At 39.4% G+C, this 23838-nt stretch overlaps 2 protein-coding genes across 3 annotated transcripts in view; one reads left to right on the forward strand and one right to left on the reverse strand.

Moving 5' to 3' along the window:
- smarcal1 (SWI/SNF related, matrix associated, actin dependent regulator of chromatin, subfamily a-like 1) overlaps positions 1 to 6399 on the reverse strand; it is an 8346-nt gene extending 1947 nt beyond the window's left edge. The window contains exons 1-14 of the mRNA XM_014016715.1: positions 5758 to 6399; positions 5374 to 5686; positions 5229 to 5279; positions 4878 to 5135; positions 4753 to 4803; positions 4492 to 4675; positions 4165 to 4315; positions 2861 to 3022; positions 1889 to 1954; positions 1613 to 1753; positions 1270 to 1488; positions 686 to 756; positions 380 to 482; positions 60 to 242 (exon numbers count right to left, since the gene is read on the reverse strand). Coding sequence (XP_013872169.1) covers positions 60 to 242; positions 380 to 482; positions 686 to 756; positions 1270 to 1488; positions 1613 to 1753; positions 1889 to 1954; positions 2861 to 3022; positions 4165 to 4315; positions 4492 to 4675; positions 4753 to 4803; positions 4878 to 5135; positions 5229 to 5279; positions 5374 to 5686; positions 5758 to 6063 — 2259 coding nt within the window. The 5' untranslated portion in view covers positions 6064 to 6399. The remainder of the gene's footprint in view (positions 1 to 59; positions 243 to 379; positions 483 to 685; positions 757 to 1269; positions 1489 to 1612; positions 1754 to 1888; positions 1955 to 2860; positions 3023 to 4164; positions 4316 to 4491; positions 4676 to 4752; positions 4804 to 4877; positions 5136 to 5228; positions 5280 to 5373; positions 5687 to 5757) is intronic.
- Positions 6400 to 9002: 2603 nt separating this feature from the next.
- Positions 9003 to 23417, forward strand: marchf4b (membrane associated ring-CH-type finger 4b). 2 transcript variants are annotated; one of them, XM_014016718.1, is made up of 4 exons: positions 9003 to 9426; positions 9745 to 10424; positions 19575 to 19730; positions 21140 to 23417. In XM_014016718.1, exons 2-4 carry the CDS (start codon positions 10011 to 10013, stop codon positions 21341 to 21343), a joined length of 774 nt encoding a protein of 257 aa, XP_013872172.1. In that variant the 5' UTR covers positions 9003 to 9426; positions 9745 to 10010; the 3' UTR covers positions 21344 to 23417. The 2 variants fall into 2 exon arrangements, with proteins under 2 accessions (XP_013872172.1, XP_013872173.1); XM_014016719.1 differs by having other exon boundaries at positions 9003 to 10424.
- The last annotated feature ends 421 nt before the right edge of the window (positions 23418 to 23838 follow it).

Here is a 23838-nt window from a genome sequence, read left to right on the forward strand (position 1 = left end):
ACCAAAATCTAAATCAAAACGACAACTACAGATGAACGCGACAACTTGCCAAGACGTACCCCTGGGTTCCAGAAAAGCTCTGCAAAGATCACCAAGTCTGCCGAGTGCAGCGTGAGACCCATGTTCGCCGCAGTTATGGACAGTAACGCCACGCAGGCTTTGGRGGAGAACTGGAACTTCTCAACCAGCTGCTGCCGCTCCGCTGACGGAGTCGTCCCGTCTATACGGATGAAGCTGACGCCCTGTTGGGGAAAACAAAGCAACTCGATCTTGAAAACGCGACAATTCCAGGTGGTAGATTAAAATGAAGCAGTGCTAATGGGACGGCAGTTTGATCAGATTAAAACACGGTTTACAGTTTACCTTGGGCACATCTTACCTTTGTAACCAGCTCAGAGGAGATATGATCAAGGACTAATTTATGATGGGCAAACACCAGGAACTTCTCCCTCCCACACTCCAGCATGTCTGTTATATACTCCCTGACAGACAGAACACACTGTAATGTTTCACACAAAGATACCAGATTATTTATACGCGTGAAGTCTTTAGATTATCTGTAACCCAATGAGATCCCACTGTTCTCACAAAAGATTCAGTTTCATTTCACATTTTAATCTCCGCTTCCATCGAACACGAGCTGATCCGACCCACTGATGCCCGACATTAGGAGGTCTCCACTTACATAATGGCTTGCAGCTTGGCTTCAGCCGTGTGGTTGTAAAAGACAAGGAGCGCTTCCTTCTCCTCCATTTTCTGAGAACGAGATAAGAAGCGGCACAAGATAAGAACTGACAGCAGATTCTGTTTGAAGATTTGATGCGACTGCCATTACTCTGATGAGCACTGTGATTATGCACAATCATGCTCAGCAACTCGCTCCCATTAGAGGGGAAATAAGGCTGGACTGGAGTGTTCAGAGTCATTTAGAGGCATTTTTCTATTTCAGGTCTGAATCGCATCCCTCGTGGGAAGAGAACAAAAATCTTTTGCCTAAAGAAAAATAAATTATCTTAGAGTCCTAATTATTAAAATGAAAAAACACTGTTGCATTTCGGCCATTAGAGCTGGAAATATAAAAAAATTAACTGTTAAATAGTAATCAATGTGGCATCATCTACAGTTAATATGAGCAGATTATTCACTGTAGCAAGCTTGCTGATATGGGCTATATTGCAGCTTCTGCTTTGGCTTTCAATGTCACAAAATCATAGATTTTTTTTAAGACTGCAAGGTAATAATAATAAAAAGTTGACAGCTGTGGCTTACGCTGTGATGATTCTTGGCTAACTCCTTGGCTGCAGCTGAGAGAGCAGCTTTTGTGCGAGTATTGATCCCGTCTATGGTCACTGTGACCACCTTGCGCTGTTTGGCAGGAAGCTGAGAGAGGACGTCGGATTTAAGGCGGCGCAACATCAGACACTCGTCCAACAACAGCTTTAACTCTCCGAGGTTAGATGAGCCTGAGTAGTCCCAGCCCCAGTTTTTCTGAAGGTAAAAAAAGGTTAAGTGCAACAGACGGACAAAATGAGTAAATTTGTTTCAATTTATTTCTTTGACGATCTGTTAACCAAGAGGAATTCTAAATTTGAATTTCTCTGACTTAAGTTACCTCTCTGGCGTCACAATAGCGCAGCCCAAACTCATGGAAGCGAGGGAAGAGTGAAGGTCTGACGGCCAGGATCTGGGTGTAGAGCTCACAGGGTCTGGACATTGCAGGGGTCCCGGACAGAAGAATTACCCTCTTCGCTGCCTGAAAATAAAAATAAAAAATAAGTAAATAAAAAGCAGCTCAGACCCTACAACTATTTAAAAAAAAATGCGCTTTGTAAGTTGATGTAAGTTTGAAAATACTGTAAAAGACTTGTTATTAAAAAAGTCGTGTTACCTTTAGCAGAGGTAAGGCGGCTTTACAGCGAGCTGTCTTCATGTTCTTTAGGAAGTGAGACTCATCCTGCACAGAGGAAACCAGTAGTTGTGCAACAATGCATGTACCATATCGAACCGTTCAATACACACTTGTATGGAACAATACAGGTTTTTATAATTTATTTTAATCAACATGTCTTCTGAAGATGCTCTGTGTTGAAGGATCAGTGGATCTGTGTTCGACTACTCCACCTAGTCTGCATTTTTGAGCGCAGATCCACAGAGAAACTTGCTGTTTCAGCAACATTTAATATAAAAACTGTCCTTTTGAGGTTAAACAAATATTCAGAATTAATTTCAATAAATTACAAGTTAAAAAGGGCAAGAAAATTTCACTTTTTGTAGGGTTGTGTATTGGCAAGAATTTAGCGATATGATACATTTCATAACAGAGGGATCACGATACGATTTATCCCGATATATTGCGATACTGTAAGCAAGGCAATGTATTGCGATATTGCGATTTTTTTGTTCCAAAAATTATATTAAATAAAAACCTCTTACTGAAAAAAAAGAAAAGCTAATGTTTACTCACAATGCTAATGCTACCCTTACTCTCTGGCGCTCAAGAGGTAGAGGAGCCAAGTGGCTGGCTCACTGCTGCCAACTAGTGGTCAGAGGCTGAACTACAACATAAAAATGAACGGTTGGCAAGAAGGTTGACATTTTAAACCTTAATTAAAAATCGATACAGGGCTTTAGAATATCGATACAGTATCGGGAAATGAAATATCACGATATTTCAGTGTATCGATATTTTCTTACACCCCTACTTTTTTGTATCAAAAAAATATCGAACCGTGAGTTTTAAACCAAATCGTGAATTTTCTATATCGTTGCACCCCTAGAAATCAGATGGGCATTTTAAGGACAAAATTAAACATTAGAAGTTCAAGATCCTGAAAACGCTCCTGCTTGACCAACAGCTCACCATGATGAGGACGCTGAAGGAGTTCTGTTGGGGCTGCTTTCCCATCCTACTCAACAGGTCATAGCTGATGATGTTGACCAAACCAGATCCCATATCATCTTTGGCCTTCACCACCACGTTGATGCTGTCGGGACTCAGAGAGGGAAGCCAACGTTTCAAGGCCTGAAGGGTAACAGGAAGATACTGAAACCAAACACCTCTCACTGCTGGGTTTACACAAATATAACCTGCTAGTGATCATTTTCACACTAACAGCAGGTCAGTAATCCAGACAAGAAAAGACCTGACAAATTAAGTGTCTTCAGTAATGGGACGACATCCTGTCCTAAACTGTTTTGTGATCTCAGCTCCTGACTGGAGGACTGGGTTTGATCCAAACTATTTTAAGGACAAACCAACTTATCAACAGAGACCAGATGAAGCTGATGGAAAAATGTGTTGAAGCAAGAAAAGAAGAGAAACACCTAAAGCTTAAATGATAAACAAAACCTCGATTTTAAAAACGAGATAATGAGAATGAGGTATTTCAATTTGTAAATAAGATGAGTCAAAAACAACACAAATTTAAAACCAGAGGTCTATAAAGTACTTGGGAAAAAAAACTAAGTTAAAGTAAAATTATATGAACAGAAAATGACTTTGGTAAAAAAAAATAAATGTCACTGATGAGAAAACTACTCAAGTAAAAGTCATAAAAGTGTTCACAAAAATTGGGAACGTAAAAGTACTTTTACACACTCTCTAAGAAATAAAATGTTGAATTTACTGAACCAAACTGGTTCCACTAAACCAGGTTGAGTAAAATGAGCAATATATGTATATTCTTTGCTCAATTTACTCGACTAATCTTAGTGGAGCCAGATGGCATGACTTTGTTGAATAAACTCAACATTTATTTTTTTAGAGTGCAGAAACATCTTTCATGAGTTTGAATATATTTAAGTTTGTAACAAGTAACTAGGTGTTACATTTTAAAATAAAGAAGTTAAAGTATAATTTGTAGCTTTAAAACGTAAGGAAAAAAGTAAAAGTAGCTGTTTACAAAAATAATTGGTAAAATTACAAATCCTCTAATAAAAACTGCTTTAATACTGTAACGAAGTAAATGTACTTAGTGATTATAAACCGCTGTTTAAAACCAGTAGGCGGCTGGTCTAAACATGTTCAGTCTTCCAAAATTATTTTATAAAACGACCCATTAAATACGAAAATGTTCACACAATCGATAGCATTAAATACAAATTAAACCCATAATAAGCAGAAACACTGAAGTAACGAGTCATTTTACAGCGGATTGGTTTTACCTCAGCCCACGTGAACCGCACAGAGGACGGAGTCACCACTAATAAAGGCCACTCGTTCCTGTAATAAGCGGCGATACAGATGGCCTGCACCGTCTTCCCCAGACCCATGTCATCAGCCAGGAGGAGGCGGCCTTGTTTGGACACCGCAAAGCTGCAACAAAAATATGTTCAAAATAAAAAAATTGGCACTCAGCAATAATTAAAAAGCTGCACATAAGTATTTTTTTTATTTTCACAAGACTGAAGGGTTATAAGTGACATAGCATTGCTTGAGTTATTGGCTTCACAATGCAGAGAAAGCATTACTTGCTGCCCAGAGACACTTACTTGACTCCCTCCCTCTGGAAGGGCATCAGGCTGGAGGTGAGCGAGGGGTCGATGCTGGAGAGGTCTGCCTCAGGGACGGCTAAACACCTGGCTTCCGTCCCATCAAACCTGGCAGAGAAGGCCTGGATTACTGCCCTGGGAAGAGGCTCCACCTCCACTGCTGCTATCCCACCGAGCAGATCCACTGAGTAAGGAACACAGCTCCGTGAGACAAGATGGCATATGAAAAAAAGAAAAAAAAATTAAAATAGTGCTACTCACTGAGTCTTTTGTAATCCTCAAGCGAAAAGCTCCACTTTCTTGTGGCCACATCTGCAGCACAAGTAAATAAATGTGTTATATATGTAGCAAAAATACAAGAACTGTAAATAAGAAGAACCTATCACCGTAGCTTTTTGTTGGCATTTGCTTAAATGCTGCAACGACATCGGCCTGATAAAGGATGTCAACCTCAAACTTGGTCCGGGACACCAAGACGCACTGGCCCCGCACAGTAGCCCCGGGTTTCTGCCAGCCGTTACAAAGCCTCAGCAGCGCAGACAGGGCTGCACCGTCACAAGGTCGGCTAGAAGCCGCAACGCCCAACGCTTCTGCTCCCTCCAGAGGCCTCAAAGACACAGAGGGGATGGCAGCTGCTTGGTCCACTGCAACACGTGGTCAAAGAGAAAAACATCTCAGCTGACGCAAACAAATCTGCTTTAAAAGGATGCGTGAGTTTTACTGGCAGTTCTTCGTACTCAGCTGCCTGTAGTCGTCCAGACTGAAGTTCCACGTTTTTGTTGTTGGGTCTAAAACAGAGAAAATATTGTGTTATTATAAAGACAAAAATAATAATAATTACCTCATTATAAAATGATTTGTCCTACCCTGGCAGGATCTTACCATAGTTCCTTGAGGGGATGGATTTGAAAACAGAAATAAGCTCCACGTGGTAGCCTACTTCCACTCTGAAACGGTTCTCCGCATGAAGCACACATTTCCCCCTGACGGAGATGGCAGGTTTTTTTGCAGGTACAGCAGGCACAGAGGTGGAGAGCGAAGGAGGCTTGGCTGCAGAAAGTTGCACAGGTTTGCTGGCTTGCTTGTAAAAGGAGCCAACCACACTCCCAGAACTGCTGGAGGCGATACTAAATTCACGCTGAGCTCCACCAGATGTGTTCAGGCGTAGATCGGCCTGAAGATGAGGGCCAGTGACCTGAAAATACAAATAAACACGTTGCAAACCAGTGCAGTAGAGCAAATGATCCCGTTCTGCACAGAACTCACCCGTGTGGAGGAGTTTTTTACAGAGTTTTGGCTGATTTGATTGCCTGTGCCAGGCTGCAGATGATGAGGTTGCTGGGTTTGGTCTTTTTTAAGGGTTGGTGGTGCAGAGTTAGATGTTTTGTGATCAGCAGGAACTAATGAGACGACCTGTTTGGAAGGTTGTGGTCGGACTGCGGCGACACCGGATCCCACTGAGGGCGGCTTCGTACCGGCAGCCTGTCCGAGTCTTTGGGCTCTCCGCTCCAAAGCTTTCCGTCGGTTCTCCTCGATCTTTCGCTGCTGCTCCGCGGTCAGCTGATTGGACATGTTTGCCCCTGAACACGACCAGCACACACTAAAACCTGAGCTCACCTTGAAGTGAAATCCTCTTTACATAAAGATCCATGTAGCTTTTAAAAGTTCAGAGTTAGCCGCAGCAGCTAAMGAGGCTAACACAGGCCAACCACCAAATCTAAAAAAACGCTTATGTTTAAACTAAAAACATCATAAAAGCGAGCATTCAATTTGGACGGCTTGCTTGAAAAACAACCTTATCTAAATACTAAAGTAAATGTTAGCTTTGTAGGAACAAAGCAAGATGAAACATCTGTCATAAGCTGCTAACTTTAGGTTCAGGATCCGCCGCGCAGGAAGTGACGTAAGTAAACAAGTCGGCACGTGCAAGCAACGGTGAGGTCGGGTGGATAATATTACATCTTAGACATAATAATGAAATCATAACACATCGATGGGATAAACGTAATTGCTGATGTAATAAAAAAAAAAAACCAAAACGTATGAATGGTTGAAGTCTAATGCGCATGCGCCAACTAAATGCAACGCATGGCAAATCTGGGGTGTTTTCTTTCTTTTTGTTTACACTTTCTTTGAATATTGTGCTACGATGCATCCTTAAAGTTTTTCTTTTTACCAAATCCACTTTTATTGCTAGAAATATGAGATGAATTAGCTTGAAAGAAGTTAGCAACTATTTCTAAAGAGAAGGATTCAAACTTTTGTGCTGTTGACTGAGGGTTTGCAGCTTTTGCACAAAAAAATAACACATTTGTCCACCTTTCTCACTAAATAAAATGTGCAGGTTAGGTCCTGAGCCATAAAAGGCGATAAACTGTGATCATCAACTGATGGCCCACRGGCCCTTTCTGGCTCACTGGAAGGTTGTTTCTGGTCAGTGAGGTGGACGGTGGTCGTGTTTCCATCCAGTTTTAATTCCAATTTTGAGCGAACCTTTAAAATGTTGCAAAAAAAGGAAAAGAAGAAGAAATGTGAATCCAACATGTCTCCATCAACTGGCTTGGAGCAAATCAACCAATTATGTCAGATGTTATGCATGGCTGTAAATTGGAAGTAGAAGCTGCAAACTCACAGGGACACACATCTCAGGACAATGTAAAGAAGTCATCAGGAATTTGTTGCTGCTATCGGGAAAGTTGTAATTAAGAAATGTAATTCTCTTCACATTATGGGAATATCTGAGAAGATGCCAACAGCAGGAGCAGGGTCCAGCTACAATATTGAACAGGAACAGCCGACCAGTCCTGTGAGGTAAATGTTCGCTATATCAGAATGTATTCGGCAAATGTGTTGCATCTCCCCTATAGAACATCAAATCTTTTTTTGAAAAATCCCAAAACCACCTCTAGTGAAAGTAAAATCWTTGTTTTTTGCAAAATAGAGGAACTTTTTCCCAAACGTGTCATTTCCAGTCACCTTTTCTAATGTGATACTTATAAATGTGCATTAAAAAGTTGACGGAAACATGGCTTGTGACACCTGTGCCAAAGGTTTGAAATATGATGTTGCTATTCGTTTTGTTACAAATAGAAAAATCTTTTTAAAATCCAAACACTGGACTGTGCAAGACTATGAGCATTGATGAAAAATTAACGATATAGGAATAAAAACATAACAATACAACACAATTTTAGTGATCACAAAATTAGGACAAATTTGTATCAAAGCAGAAAACTTAACTTTAAATATGTTTTTACCAAAARCCCGTTTTTACTTTTAATATAATATAATAATGTTTTGCCATATGTTTGCAAAAACCTCTTTTTCCGTGATGGCTAATCTGTTTGTTTGCAAAATATCCCTACAAATAGCCACAACTTTAGAAATGCACTGAAAAGCCCACTAATCTATTGGTTGCTAACCTTCTTTTTGGAAAACAAGTGGCACAAATTGCACAGATTTTGAAATCAAATTTAACTCGAGCACAGCTCTTTGTTCCTTAATTATTTTTGAAAGCATCTAAGTTGCGTCAATTTTTCAATGAAAAGGAAGATCAAATCAAAAGTGCTGAATCTTTATTTCGCCACGTTGAAAGCTACGCTACGATAATGTGTGATATTTTCCCCCAAAATCCTCTCATGCTGTCACGGTTGGCTTATTTTCAGTGCCTCTTTAATCAGGCGTACTTTGCACTTGAGATGCTATGTAAGAGCAATCACTTGGAATTTGCTGCCAGAATAGAAAAGCAGCAGGAGCGAGAGCTCAGTGTGGCACTTTAAAGATGGCAATTCATTAATGCTCGCCCCATGATCACTAACCTGACTGCAATCATATATGACTTTTCACAAAAGACGAGAGTACAACTCTGAGTGTTCAGATCCAGTATTCAGTCATTTTACTCAGCTGCACTTAAAACATGGAATTACTTCTGTGTTTTGTACATTTGACTCTCAAAATGTTAACTTTTTATAATTTTCTTTTTACAAAATGTGAGCAAACACTGATGAAAGGTTTTGTGATTTATTTAAAACACATTAGGATAGATGTGGAAGTCCTGATGTTCTGATGTATTAAAAGTTGTTTTATTTGCAGTGCCTTTTGAGTTTAGTCTTTAATTTACAGAATGGACTGTTATGAGTTATTTATATTGGCTGTGGGAATTTGTACCCCTTTGGAGGTGTTCTTAGTCATGAACTCATGAACCACTGACTGCATTTTAAAGACATTCAGGAATAAACTGATAAACCTTTAGAACACATGTCAAGATGAGATGAGTCGATTTTGCAGAAATTGGGGTGAAATAATAACAAAAAATCCTTCTAATAGCAGGGAATGATATATTCATTGGTACCCAAGATTGATATCTTTGCGTCATCAGATATTATTTTTAAATCACTTTTTTTCATTGTGAGGGTATCAAAACATCTCTTATTTTGTCATCTAGCTGATTTAATTTGTGTGGGTCATACGTATGAAGCACCTCCCCTTTTTTTGATCAACCTTTTCTTTTTTTGCATTTTGAGCCCAGGCCGTGTAATAAACCTGGGCTGTCCCTGCTGTGTGTTTGTGCACAGTTTGTAGGGATGGTTCGCCTGCTTGCATCACCGTGCGCCGGTGACGTGCAGCGTCTGGGAGCTGTCCCAGGAATCATGGTGCTGAAGCTGCAGCGCCGACCCAGCAGCCAATGATCGCAGGACGAATCCGGGGCCACGGACGCTTCCCAAACCGAAGCAGGACGCTCCGACGTTCGGGCTGGATCATACCAGATGGATCTAAACCCCTAAAAACGAGGACGCGGAGATCCGAATGACTGGGGATGGAAGCCTCACGGAGAGACGCGTAAAACGAGCCGCAGTCTGGGCTGGAAGAGGAGGAAAAATAACAGTGGGGCAAAATAAATCCTGGAATTGTATAGAGATCGGTGTAGCTAAGCAGGTAAGGCAGAATATGCTTCCCAACATGGCACACACCATCGATTGGCTTAATTACAGCACTCTGGGCTTTAAACGCGCCTCTCATTGCTGAAATGTTGATTTTGCAGATTTGTTTTTGAGCCTTTACAGGCAGGTTTAAATGTTGGCTTGTTTTGATGAAATTGAAGGAAGAAGCCTGTCTGGATAGTTTATGTTGCAGCTGGCAGACCATTAAGGCCATGAAATGACTGGACACTGAGTGAACATACAGCCTTATTACATGAATTTATATCCCCATCAGTCTAACATTTGGCTTTCCTCTTTTGGCTGCTTCATTTAGTGAACTTAATGGCTTCAGACACTTGTTTGCATCCTTGGGATTTATTTTACATCTTCGTGGGAAGGAAATAGGAAAACTCGCACGGTTGGATTAAAGACACCTTCCGGCGTAAAATAAGCCAAAAACAGCTGTAAACTCCCCCCAACAGACGCTGGAAAACGCCCACGGTTTCACCCAGCGACACATGAAGAGGTGTTTCCTTATGACAGCGCACGTCCTCCAGCACCTTTGTGCGGTGCTGTGATCTCGTGGCCGGATCCAGCCCGATGCTGCGCAGCCGGGGCATGCTGAAGAGCCGCTGCTGCGTCCTGCTTGGTGACCTGAGGGTGCTCCTTCTCGGGCCACCGGCGCCGCTGCCTCCGCCGACCCCCATGAGCGGCCAATCGTCGGATGAGGCGAGCGTCCCCGTCCCCGACAACAACAACACGTTGACGCGGAGCCACGCCGCGGACCGGGGCGCAGCGGCGTCCGCGGCCGGAGCCGCCGGGGCCCCGGGAGGAGAGCGGCCGGCGGCGGGCTGGGTGGACGCGGCGGAGCTGTCGRCGGCTCTGCGCGGCTGCAGCAGCTCCTCTGATGACTGCTCGAAGGGCAAGCTGGAGGAGAGGTTCTCTCTTACCAGCTACACTGAAAGTGGCTTCAGGACGCCTGTGTGCAGGATCTGCTTCCAGGGACCAGAGCACGTAAGTAAAATATCCATTTTAAATGTTGCATACATGTAATGACGTTACAAACACACACAAAAAAAAAGCATCCAGGACACATCTGATTGACTGAGGTGTGTAAAAAGTGCTATAATGGTTTAATAAGGCAAGTGCTTCCAGTGGCGGATACAGGGATTCTTTCCAAAGGTGTGCCACCCCACACTCCTGTTTCAGCAGGGCTGCAAAATGTAGGATAAGTTTTACTTTGTGTGACACAAATTATATAAAATCAACAGCAACTGCATGTTTTCCCCAAATTTGAACACCCACAATCAGTTGCTTTTTCAAACAATTGCATTGAACCTTTATGGTTCCTTACGACCTTTTAGCTTGGGACACACAAAATGGCAAAGGCTGTGACCATGGAGCACCATAAGGGGGATCCAAGGGGGGCGTTGACTAACTTTAAACCCCCTTTGCCCTGACAGTCTTATCTTCCTGAGCTTTTGTTTTGTTTTATTTTATGTGGATTTTTATTTTCCCTTGGATGTCTGGGTTAATTGGAACCTCAAACAGAATAACACAGTGTTCTTGAACAATTGGTTAACAAAAAAGAAAAATATTCTTAAATTAACTAAAAAAAATATTCTCTCTGAATACAGACAGATCTAAGTTTAACAAAATGAAATAGATTGATTCAGAAATTCAAACTCTTCAGATCAGAATACTGAAGACTTATAGGCATCCATCCATCCATCCATCCATCCATCCATTCATCCATCCATCCATCCATCCATNCATCCATTCATCCATCCATCCATCCATCCATCCATCCATCCATACATCCATCTTCATTAACAGTTTTCCTGTACAGGATTGAAAGAGGGGTCTATCTTAGACAGGTCGCCAGTCCATCATTTTTTGTTGCAGTCTCACCAAATTCTAAATGTTTGCAGCCAAACAACCAGTGAGCCATGTGGCAATGTCTTGAACACCAGTTTTTGAAAATCACAGCCTTTTTTTGTTTGTACAGCTTATAAAACTGCATTCTTGCCTGTGCACCTGTTGTCTCTCATACCCAGCTGCTTTGTGCCCACCTTGGCAGCCGCCCCATAGTTCTGGAGTGTGTTAGAAATTAATATAGGCAGTTTTTCAATAAATATTATTTATCTTCAAAGTGKTTTGTAGATCTGGACATCAGCCTATGATGTTTTCTGTCAGAGGAGATTTCCAATGCAAGTGTCAAAATCAGTGGTGGTAACGAAGTACAAGTACTGTGTTGCTGTACTTAAGTACATTTGACTTTTACTCCCTACATTTTACATTAAGTATCTGTACTTTCTACTCCACTACATTTCTGTAATGCATTGAATTATAAATTCCATTCATGTCACGTCGAATTACATATTTTTATTTTAAAATTTTTTGTTTGTTTTGGGGTTTTTTGTTTGAAAGTAATAAGTGGTGAGAGGGGAATTGCTGTAATTGGTCCATTGAACCACTACAAAGCAGGAAACGACAATCAGACCCTCGTTCAAGAAAAGTAGAGCGATTCCGCATCACCTGCTGGAGCAGCAGCAGCAGCACACCCAAAATGGATTCCACCACAGAGGAGGTGTGCCACTCGTGGCCTTATTTAAAAAAACTTTTTCAAGTTAACTGGTTCAAAAAAACGACTTGTTGAGATTTGATAAAGGACATTGGTGGTGAATTTACAGCTCTCCAGTGTCACAGAGGATAAACACAAAAACATGCATTATCTGCTGCATGGTTCACTAAAATGTCACACCACTGATGTATTAAAAATATACATACAGTAGACACACTTCATGATGACTTTTATGATCTATTGTTTAACTTATGTCTTGATTAAAATAGTTTAGATACAGGCCCGAAACATTTTTACAACACATAAGAAACCGTTTCTAATACATCAAGGGAGTATTGTTGTTCAGAGTGCCTGCGATTCAGCCATAGGCCAGTAGGGGGCGRATCAGGCACTGAAGATATAAAAGGACCGGAAGTTCCTGGTTTCAGGCAGCTCAGATTGGTTCTAGCCTAAGCAATAAAGCTTTGCTCGTAACCAGATCTGGGTTGTATGGTCCTTATTCCTTTCACATGTTAATTTATTCAATATTTACAGGTTTCGTCTCGATTCCAGTTTAAAGAACACAAAATTTTCCAATGGTCTTCCTACAAGACCATTAGGGAATACATTAAGCAAGTACTTTTACTTTTAATAATTTAAGTATTTTAAAAGCAAGTACTTACTTTTACTCAAGTAAAAAATATTAATGAGGTACTTTTACTTTTACTAGAGTATATTTTTGTCTGTTCATCTGTACTTTTACTTAAGTACAGTGAGTACTTTCTCCACTACTGGTCAAAATACAGCGCTAACCTCTTGAAAATTCTGGCGGGTTTGAGACGTCCATGACCATTCTGACAACTCTGAGAGCAAACACACGGCGCAAGTTTTGTGAATATATTCAAAATTTAAGTGACTCACGCACAAAAACTCACTGCAAACATCTAGAGACTCTCTCAAGAAATTCATTTACCAGTCACAGTCCAATATGACAATGTTTTAACTAAAAGTGCTGTAGCTCATAAGACTCATTTTTGTTTCAACGGAATGTCCAACTCATGTTATAACATCATTTATGAAAACTAACTTTGCCTGATTAAAATGAATTAAATCTAAACGATGATGCTGACTAAACTCAGAAATATTAAATTATAGTTTGATTGCTAGAAAAACATTTTATGTATATATTTTATGTTCATTCAACATGTTATTTTTTAGTGTAGCTTGAAATTGGTAATCACCTTCCTCTTTAATCTTGGTAATTAATGAAATAAATGAATTTCTCTATAGGAGCATCAAAGGGTCAACAAGTTCGTGCATTTTTGTTCCTCTCACTGCTTAAGTAAGCCTGTTTTCCATTTAGAAAAAAAATTGAATAAAATCTCTCCCAGTGCCTTTCTTGTTATCCACACAGACGAAGAGCTGGACTTCTTCACTTTTTATCTCACTGCATAAAAGACAGCAGTGGGGGGATAATGAAAGAGCTCGTCCTGGTGTGGAAAACACACAGATATGCAGAAACAACTCATTACAGTCAAACACTTCAAAGCATTACATGCATGACAAAATCACATGATTTATATCTGGTGCTGCTGCTCGTGCATGCCACCTGGAAAAAAAAATACAACAATGACGTACAGAACAAAAGGAAGGAGCCTTCAGGTTAACGACACTTTGGAGCCATGTTAATGTCACACTACATCAACCAGGAGATGTGAAGAGATGGTAACAATAAAACAATCAGGCTAAAACAAGTGAAGTAAAGACAACTTTTAATCCAGCTGCGTGTTTCCTTTAACCCAGCAGCACATTTACTGTGTCGTTTCGCTTTATAATCTCTCCATGTTTCATCTACTAATTACTCCAACAGCAATTTAGTGTATCAGTCCACCTCTGCGCTCAGACTTGGTAATTATTACTGACATGGGGTCCATTATGGGACTCAAAGACAAAGCGTCATCATTGTTTCCTGAAAAACTCCACAGATAGTCGGCATGCTCTGCAGTGCATACAAAGTACTGCTGCTTTGGAAAAAAAAAAAGAGGGGGGAAAAATAATATTTCCCATGGCCTCYTCCAACACATCTCATTAATGCTCCAGCAAGTCAATAGCACTTCATTTCACCCTCTCTTATCAATATGCATGTTTTTTATCTTTCACCAGTCCTTTCTCCTGTGGTCTGTGAGTTGGTTTGGGTTCAGACCAGATATGGATCTGCTGAGGTGTAAATGGGAACAAGGAGAATGGAGGGGGGGTACATTTGGACAGAGAGATGAGTGTATTTCTGTATGTTACAGGCAGTGTGGGCATTATTTATCCTCTATTCTCTTTTAGCCTCTAGGTTGTCACATAGAACGAGTCGGGCAGGATCTGATCTGACAGTCCACCTCCAAAACACTTCCATCCCCAAGGCTGAGCTAGTCGAGACAGAGTGAAGAAGGGAGGGGAAACGGCAGAGCGTTTCTTCTTCTTCTGCAAGCATCCCTCTGAAAAACAGGGCCTTGAATGTCTGAGAGAGGCAGCCACTRAGAAACAATCTTACTCTAATTTAATACGACTCCACACAGGGGAAGAAGTCTATAATTGAATCTTTGTAAGTGTTTTTGGTACTACCTTTTCTTAAAGGGGTGGGTTTTGAAGTGTGGTTCTGAACAATTATTAATAGCTCATTAAACCTTATGTTGGATTTTTTTTACCAGATTGATGAGCAAACACTGTAATCTTTATTTCCAATTCAGCAATGTCTGAATGTATCTGATGTTTCAAATGCTTAAATGTAAAGAATCTTAAAAACACAACAAAATAAAAAAGAGCAGACAAGAYAGAAATTAATGTTTTTCACTCTCTCATTAAAAAAACTGGATTATCTTCTACATCTGTGCGCTGAAATTATAATAGAGGTGTCTCTAATGTGCACAAATATTACAATAATAACAGCTCAAAGTATAAACACATTACAAAAATTAATTAAAAGATGATTTGCATGATAAATAGTCAACGTCAAATAAAATTACACAAATGTATTTTTTTATCAAAGCAAATTATTAAGCAAATATTTTTAATTCTAACAGTGAACATGTTTATTGGTTGCATTGGTTAGAGAAAACCTTTGAATGACTCTTTTTTTTCTTGCATGCTGTGTTTACTTTATTCAGACTTCAGACTTTGACCTTAACCTGGTTTATTAAAGAATGAAAATATTTTTTGCTTTAGATGATAGAGATTTCTTTCAGGAAGAGTTCATGTAAGAATGAAGTGCTTGCAGACGTATAGATATTAAGAAATGTTAGAAGAAACCTGAATTGTTATTGTCGTCGTCATTGCAGACTAAAGACTGCTGAGTTAAAAACAATTCAGTTTATAATCCAATGTTGGGTCAAATTTARTGAGACTCAAACCTGCAGGGATGGATTATTAAACTGACTTGATCCAGTTTTGGACCTAAAAATGGGTTAAAATGATTTTGTTGATAAGATACAAAAAGACTGAGTTGAGTTAAGCCAGTTATCTGGGTTTTTAGACAATTATAAATTGAGCTGTCATAAGCATCAGTTCTACTAATGTTATTTTAAAATACCAAACTTATTAGATATTAAGAAAGCCAACCAGGTTAAATATCTTCTTACAAGTTGTTTTTTACTTTTTCATCTTTATCTTATTTTAAGATTTGGTCAAATCAACCCAACTTTTGATGCAACAGCTTTTAATCTAGTAACTGAGTTATCAAAATAACTCAGCAGTTTTTAGTTTGTGTTCAACCGTTAGGATTTTTGGCAGCATTGAAAAAAAAAATCTTCTACTCCTAAATGTCGACAGGACCAAAGCATTTTATGTTTTTTTTCTGAGCACCAAGAGAGACATTTAGAGGTTAAGTTAGATTCAGTCTTCCTATATGGCTCCACATTAAAGAGCAGTTGTGTCAAACTCAGTTTAGACAGTGACCAAAATGACAGACATGGTCCTCAGTGAGGGAGATTTCAGTCAGTGATGTAATTTTCTATATATTTAGTCGATTGGTTCACACAGAAATACTAGTTGTGTTTCCAGTAAACATGTTTTATCAAATTTAAAACAAACAGCTCACTGATTAAGAAAAAAAGGACACATTAATACCTTATTTCTTTTGACCTGCTCATTCAGTTCTTTGTAAAACATTTTAACACAATCCCCCAAATCAGCTTAAAAAATCCTTGAAATTAAATCTGAAAATTCTTCTGATGCAGTGACATCTTTTCTCAGCTGCAGAGGTTTGATTGCTCCTGTTTGGATAGTTGCTTTAAATCCAACATATGACTGAGATAATTAAACCTAATTTATTTAACTATGTCATAAATTAGCTAAATTTGCTGCTTGCAGCAGCGTGACGTTTCCACTATGTGCTCAGTACTGAAGCGAAATGAGAAGCGTTAAAGATTTGATCTGTTAGGAGTTTGTCGGTCTCTAAAACTTTAAAAAGTTCAAATGTGTGCCGAATAAAACTATAAACAAAGACAGATCTGGCCTGTGGGCCTTGAGTGTGACACATGTGGTATAAACTTTTTGATGGCTGCTCTGCTATTTTTATTTTTTTATTTTTATTTTGTAAAATTAAGGGAAAAATGTTAAACCCATTTTTTGGTCTTTGTAAAATCCACAGAAGCTGTGAGATCAGGAAGTTAGAGGAGAAACCTGTTTTGTTTTTATGGTTCTCATAAAAACCTCATTATGAGTCATTATAGGGAAATAAATATGAAATGATATGATCCTTTAGGAACTCTCTCTTCTGGGCATATTTCTTTCCTCTCCTCGCCACTYGAAAATTGTCAAAATGCACAAATGAAATCGTTTTTGTGGAGGAAATGTTTGTTTCCATCATTGCTGGTCATTTTTAAAAACCACTTGGTTTCTGCGCGAGGCGGTCTGTTTCACTAAAATTCCCCTCGGTTAGAGTTAATAGAGTTCACTCGCATCGATTCCAGGCTCTTGTGTGCAGAGGCAATCCTCATTTATTTTCATGTCATTATATATACATTGGTAAGGATCCAATTTTATGAGGAGAAAATTAGRCACTGAGTTGTTTTAGGATAAAGCAGCCAAAGCAATTCTCCTTGTCTTCTCATTGCATTGCCCTGTTGTGTCCATGTTTTCATCCGAGCAGCTATTTGATCAACAAAAAGACATTTAGATGCCGCGTTTTTGAGTGCGTGGGCTGTGGTGCCACGTTTGTTATCGGCCTCTCTTGCTTCCTTCAGCCTTGGTTGTACTGGAGTGGTCCAAGTCTCAGCTCTTGGCTGCGATCAGGCCAGTCGCTGTGAGCGTCCTGAGTCCCACTGGACACGACAGAAGTGTTCTGGTCCCGCTGCCAATACACTCCCACCCCGGCCATCTGTAGATGAGCCTTTTCTCCTGCAACTCCCCGAATTTTCCCTCTCTTCTCCTCAAGCAGGGTGCTGCTCCATCTGTTGGAGATGTCAGCACAATGATGGAGAAATGTTATTTTTTTTATTTAATTTTTAAAACTAGCTGGGTTTTTTTTTTTCTGTTTCAATCTCCGTGCTTATAATGGGCAGTGGGGAGGATATTATCCTTCAAATTGAAAGCCTCAGCTTAGAGAAGAGAGRGAAGAGGTGATTTCTTCCATCAGACAGGGTTGGCTAATTTATATTTACCTTCAATTATTATTTTTTTCCCGTCATGGATGGATCAGAACACACACATGAAGGGTTCTGCTCTGATTTTTATTGAGCCAAGTTTCTTGAGGACCTGAATCAAATGTGTAACTGTGCATTTTTTTTTTTTTTTGTGGGGGGTGGGGGCTGTCACTGTCTATATCAAGATTAGTGATATATTTAAAAGAGCTCAGGAGGAAGAATTATAAAACTCTCTTTTGTTCAGGCTTAAGAGGAGTGGTTGGTTTAAAGCTGAATATTCAGAATGTCTCTTTTTTAAAAATGTGCAATGGTTTAATTAACTCAATTACTACACTTCATTTGAAAWGATTTGCGAGTGCCTTATAATGCATAAATGAACCAAAACCTTTAATTAATATATTTTTTGCACCAATTGTTTAAAAAGAAAATAAACGAAAAGCYCCCAAGACCAAAAATATTCTATTTATGAGCTCAAATCTTGGCCAAATTTGGCCTAGATTAAACACAGTTTCTCCAAATTGAGGCCATTTAAGATCTATCTACAACAGGTAAGATATTTACTTTCCACAAAACCCCACTTCTGATTACTCCCCCTTAAAATACCATAATTTAAACAAGAAACACACGCATTGTCCCATTGCTGTTTGGTGAGATCAGTCAACCAGTGTGTGGTTGTCAATAGGCTGACATAAGGGATTTGAAACAGCCTCAGTAATAAAACATCCTGACAGTGAGTTCAAAAATGTCACTAGAAGATTAAAAGAAATATGCAAATCAGCCCTTTTTATGCTAAATATATTCAAAATTGACTCGCATTTTAAACGGTCTATTAAAAGTCAGAGATGCTGGACAGTCGGCCACAAAGTCAACAATGACTCAAAGAAGAAATCTGTCTTTAGCAAACACAGAATGAAGTCTGAAATCTCCCTGACACATACCGGTTCGGTCGAGGAAACCTCTCAGGGTGTCTGGTAACTTTGGGTTTTTCAGGTTTTTCTGGGTGATTTTCATCTGATTTAGACTCTAAGAAATTTGGAGGCCTGTTTGACACTCTTTGTCATGTTTCTGAGTCATTATTCATGACTAAAGTGATACTGAAGACAGTCAGTGTTTATTCCATGGCAGGGAGGAGAATGATGTCATGAGACATTTATGACAGGAAGAGCCGATTTGATCGGAGACGATAAGCGATGTTATCTTCATCGTTTGGACATTTTAATGCTCCACTCCTTTACTGAGCGGCAGAAGAACTCCAGAGCACAGCTTAGTTACAGTTTGTTCTTTCACCGAAGCTTTAGCGTCTAATCCTCCACATTCAGTGGTGCTGGTAATCAAGTACTTTGCCTGTCAACTAGGTGTAAGGAAAAGCTTTCATTTCACACCTGAGTGAATGCTCTGCTGCAAGGCTGCTGCACGGTGCTGTGTGCACAGTGTGTTTGTCTGTTCATACGATGCCCTTTTGAAATCAATAAGGCTGCAGGAAAGATGTATAACTGTATGTATGGTGTATTTTACATCTACAATGGGAGCTATAGGAGAGATTGCCTGCCTGGCAGTGGTTTCTGTAGGCAGAGATTTCCTTTGAATTCCTCACATAAGTCAAATTTTACAGAATAAAAACTTACTGCATGGGTTTTTATATTCATATACAGCAGTATTTTAGAGTTCATTTTTAATTAGAAGCCAAGTATGCACATTTTCTCTGTTTTTCATGCAAACTTTTTAAATTTAAAYCATCTTATTTTGAGAAATGATGCAGCTAAACCCATTTTGGTCAAACTCTGTGATTAACGTTATGCATACTGTATATGTTGTGAATGAAGCTGCTATCATATCAAATTTTAGCTCAGTATTTGTAAAATTGTCAGGTTATGACCATCTAGCTTTGCCTTTGAGCGTCAGGCCTTAAATGAAAGGCAGTGCTCAGAAAAGAAATGTCAGGTTCTGACTGAACCCTCGTTTCGTTCGCAGGGGGAGCTCCTGAGCCCGTGCCGCTGCAGCGGGTCGGTTCGCTGCACCCACCAGCCATGCCTCATCAAATGGATCAGCGAGAGAGGTTCCTGGGCCTGCGAGCTCTGCTACTACAAATATCAGGTCATTGCCATCAGCACCAAGAACCCGTTACAGGTGAGCAACATCAGAGATGTTTTCAAATCTTCCACTGTGAAAATGTTTGCAAGTCTGCCATTATTGGCAAATACAAAAAAACATCCCTGACAAACAGTAAGTACTGTGTATGTTTTACCCTCTTTCATTTATTCCTTCTTTGACATTCATGTAAAACATACAGAAATACCTAAAACACATTTTTCAGGAGTCACACGGTGTAAGGTGCAGCTCTAGTTTGGCTTTGATCACAAACTGAGGAAAAAATTAAGCTTTTTGAATTAAACAAGACTTTCCTCTTTGATCCTGTAAAGAGAAAGATTGCCATTTTCTCYGAGTTTTTGCCTTCGGTGGTATGACAGGAGGATTTGTGAGGGGAATCTTTCAGGGTGTCTGAAATTCAGCTTTTAGGTTCTATTAGCTTATTTTTAATCTGATCACAGAAAAAATCTGACAATTAGCCTAATTAGCTTAACACACTAATACACCCATTCATGCTTTTGAGCTAATGGTTTTACYCAGAGCTATTGTCTTTGTCTTGTTAAGTTTTATTTCAGTTTTCTCACTAAAGAAATTCCATTTTCTGGAAAAATGTAGTGTGAATGAAGAGAATGCTAAATTACTTTGCTACCATTTACTGAAGAAAGTAAAACTGAAGAGTTAAAGCTAAAAGAAGCAAAACACTAGTAAAAGCTAAAAGTAGCAACAGGTTAACTGAAATTAGCAGAAGACTAAGTGAAATTGCAATTTCCCCCCGGGGATCAGTAAAGTATTCTGATTATGAAAGCTAAAGTAGAGTGGCCAGAAGTCAAAATTCACAAAAGGCTTGCTAAAAATAGCAATAAGTTATCTAGAAATAAAAAAATACTAAAATACATACTGAAATACCATAACTAAAAATAGTTAATTAATAGCTAAAAGTATTATGAGGCTGGCTAAAAATAGCTGCTGCCAGCAAAAAGCTAAAAAATAGCTACTTGATAGCTAAAAGTATCAAAATACTGTCTATATCAAGAGCTAAAAGTAGCAACAGGCTAACTGAAGGTAGCTGAAGACTAGGTGAAAGCTAAAGTAGAGTACGAAATGCTTGCTAAAAATAGCAATAAGTTATCTAAAAATAACTGAGAGGCTAATTAATAGCTAAAAGTATTAGCAAAAAAGCATATTAAAAGTCTAGCTGATAGCTAAAATTGGCAAAATGAAAAAAAATTRTATAAGATGACAAAATAAAAGCAAAGTTGCTGAATGAGTTTTATGTGAGTCTTATAGGAATATAAACCTTCTATATCTAAACGATAAAATGTGACCTCAAATGTGTCCAAAAGAATCAGGAATTATCAGGGCACAGCGAGAGGCTCTATGCTATTATGAGAAGTAAAAAAAGGGAAACAACAATGTAAATGCAGTATCTGTATCATGTCTCCTTGCAGTGGCAGGCCATCTCSTTGACTGTGATAGAGAAAGTGCAGATCGCAGCAGCCATCCTGGGCTCCCTGTTCCTCATGGCCAGCATCTCCTGGCTGGTCTGGTCGTCCTTCAGCCCGTCGGCTCGCTGGCAGCGCCAAGACCTGCTTTTCCAGATATGCTACGGCATGTACGGCTTCATGGACGTCGTCTGCATCGGTGAGAGCTGAATGTAGCTACTTTTTTTTTTTCAATTTGCTCGTGTTTCTTCCTCTGCAGTTAATGATGAGTGAGAAATATTGAGCGATTCTCACTGCTCACTCTAATCCAGGTGCTTCTCTACAGGCAAAAGTAAATGTCACAAGTGTTCAGCGGAGTCTGTAATTTTACCTGACAGCTGTCRACAAATATTTGCGAATGCATTGAACCAATAGCATTATTGAGGATCAATACAGTTCATCTGTTCAGCACAGTCAGCTGCTTTAGATCAGTATGGACAGTTTGGTAGCTACTGTGGCTATAGTAATTGATTTCTTTTTTTATCTAACCTATACTTCTCCCAGTTGCTGCATTAAAGATGATAAATTGCTGCATCAAATGTTATAAATTAAACATGAATAATAGATACTGGAAACCACCGCTTTGCACCAACAGAAATTAAAAGCCTCAACCTGAAATTCTGACAAAACTTTGATGCTCACAACATCAGAGGGATATAAGGGCCTAGCATTTCCTGCAAGAATAAACATCGCTGGTTGTTCCTCTTCTTGTGCCAGAGGGACTTCAGGTTTTGTTTCCTTGTGTCAGATTAACTGTAACTTCCTCTGCAGCAGACAGCATGGTGAGAGGAGGAGGAGATTGATTGTCTCCGGTTTGGTGGCGAGGATTGACTGCGCAGTCATTAACTTGGCACTTTACAGAGATTAACTTATCACCTTGTAGATGCTGCGCAGCAGAGACCTGATTATCCCACAAAGTTAGAGCGAAAAAGGAGCAGACCCGAGGAGAAGAGAGGAGATGGGGACTTAAAAGCAACAACTCATATCAAAAGACAGAGTTTTACTGTAGCTGTAAGAAAATATGATACTTTATTAAACCCTATAACTTTTATCCACTGTAGTAGCACATTATGACTTACCATTTCAAATTTATAGGAAACTTAAACATCTTCACAATACTATTGTGTGGAGCGTTAGCAAAATATCTCATGAACCATTGGACAGCGGTTATTGAAATTTTCTGAAAGTAATAAGTAGATGCCACCTCTAAGCATACATTTCAGTTAATTTTACAGATTTTGAGCTAATGTTTGGTGTGGAAAGTCATATATAACTTGTAATCTATCAGCTAACTGACCTTTTGCACGTTATGAAGCCCACATGAAACAAACATTTTGATTGGTTGGGAAAATGTCACCACAGTTACCATTCCTGGAAAAACCGGAAGTGAGGGGGAATGTAATTTGAAGGAGCGAGGTGATGAAAGTGGGTTGTAACGTCGATGCATAGTTTCAGAAAATTGTGGACAATCAATGGACAAAATCCCTGAAAAGTGTTCCACTGATTTGAGAGGATGTCTTTGTGAAGCAACTGTCGAGGAGGGCCACCGTGTCAAAGAAGGCAATGGCCGAAACAAGGTTGATGAAGTCGACGAGCGCTACTGTGTTTACGGTTTAGCTATCGCRTTATTGTGTATGCTAGAGACACACATTCATGGATGGTTAACTTCACAAACACTTACACAAATCTGTGTTTGATGACATTTAGCTCACATGGTATTTCTTCACATCTGTCCAGCAGCATGCTCTTTTGCTGCGGGAGGTTGTTCTCTCTTTTGTCTGTTTTACACATCCAAGATGCAACATAGGAACATCATCCTTACATATCTAAGATGTAATGTCGGAACGTAATCCTTACATATCCAAGATGTAATCCTTACATATCCAAATTGTAGTGTAGGAACGTAATCCTTACATATCAAAGATGTAACGTAGGAACGTAATATAAGACGTAAGTTAAGAACATAATCCTTACATATTTAAAATGTAATGTAGGAACGTAATCCTTAAATATCCAAGATGTAACTTAAGAACGTAATCCTTACATATCCAAGATGTAACGTAGGAACGTAATCCGTACATATCCAAGATGTAGTGTAGAAACGTAATCCTTACATATCCAAGACGTAGTGTAGAAACATAATCCTTACATATCCAAGATGTAGCATAGAAACATAATCCTTACATATCCAAGATGTAACGTAGGAACATAGTCTTTACATATCCAAGATGAAACATAGGAACGTAATCCTTATATATCCAAGATGAAACGTAGGAACGTAATCTCACATTTCCAAGATGAAACGTAGGAACGTAATCCATACATATCCAAGATGTAGTGTAGGAACGTAATCCTTACATATCCAAGATGTAGTGTAGGAACGTAATCTTTACATATCTGAGATGAAACGTAGGAACGTAATCCTTACATATCCAAAACGTAGCTTAGGAATGTAATCCTTACATATCCGAGATGTAACATAGGAACGTAATCCTTACATATCCAAGATGTAGCATAGGAACGTAATCTTACATTTCCAAGATGAAACGTAGGAACGTAATCCGTACATATCCAAGATGTAGCGTAGGAACATAATCCTTACATATCCAAGATGTAGCATAGGAACGTAATCCTTACATATCCAAGATGTAGCATAGGAACGTAAT

Source organism: Austrofundulus limnaeus, unplaced genomic scaffold, assembly GCF_001266775.1.
Source record: "Austrofundulus limnaeus strain Quisiro unplaced genomic scaffold, Austrofundulus_limnaeus-1.0 Scaffold152, whole genome shotgun sequence".
Lineage (NCBI taxonomy): Eukaryota > Metazoa > Chordata > Actinopteri > Cyprinodontiformes > Rivulidae > Austrofundulus > Austrofundulus limnaeus.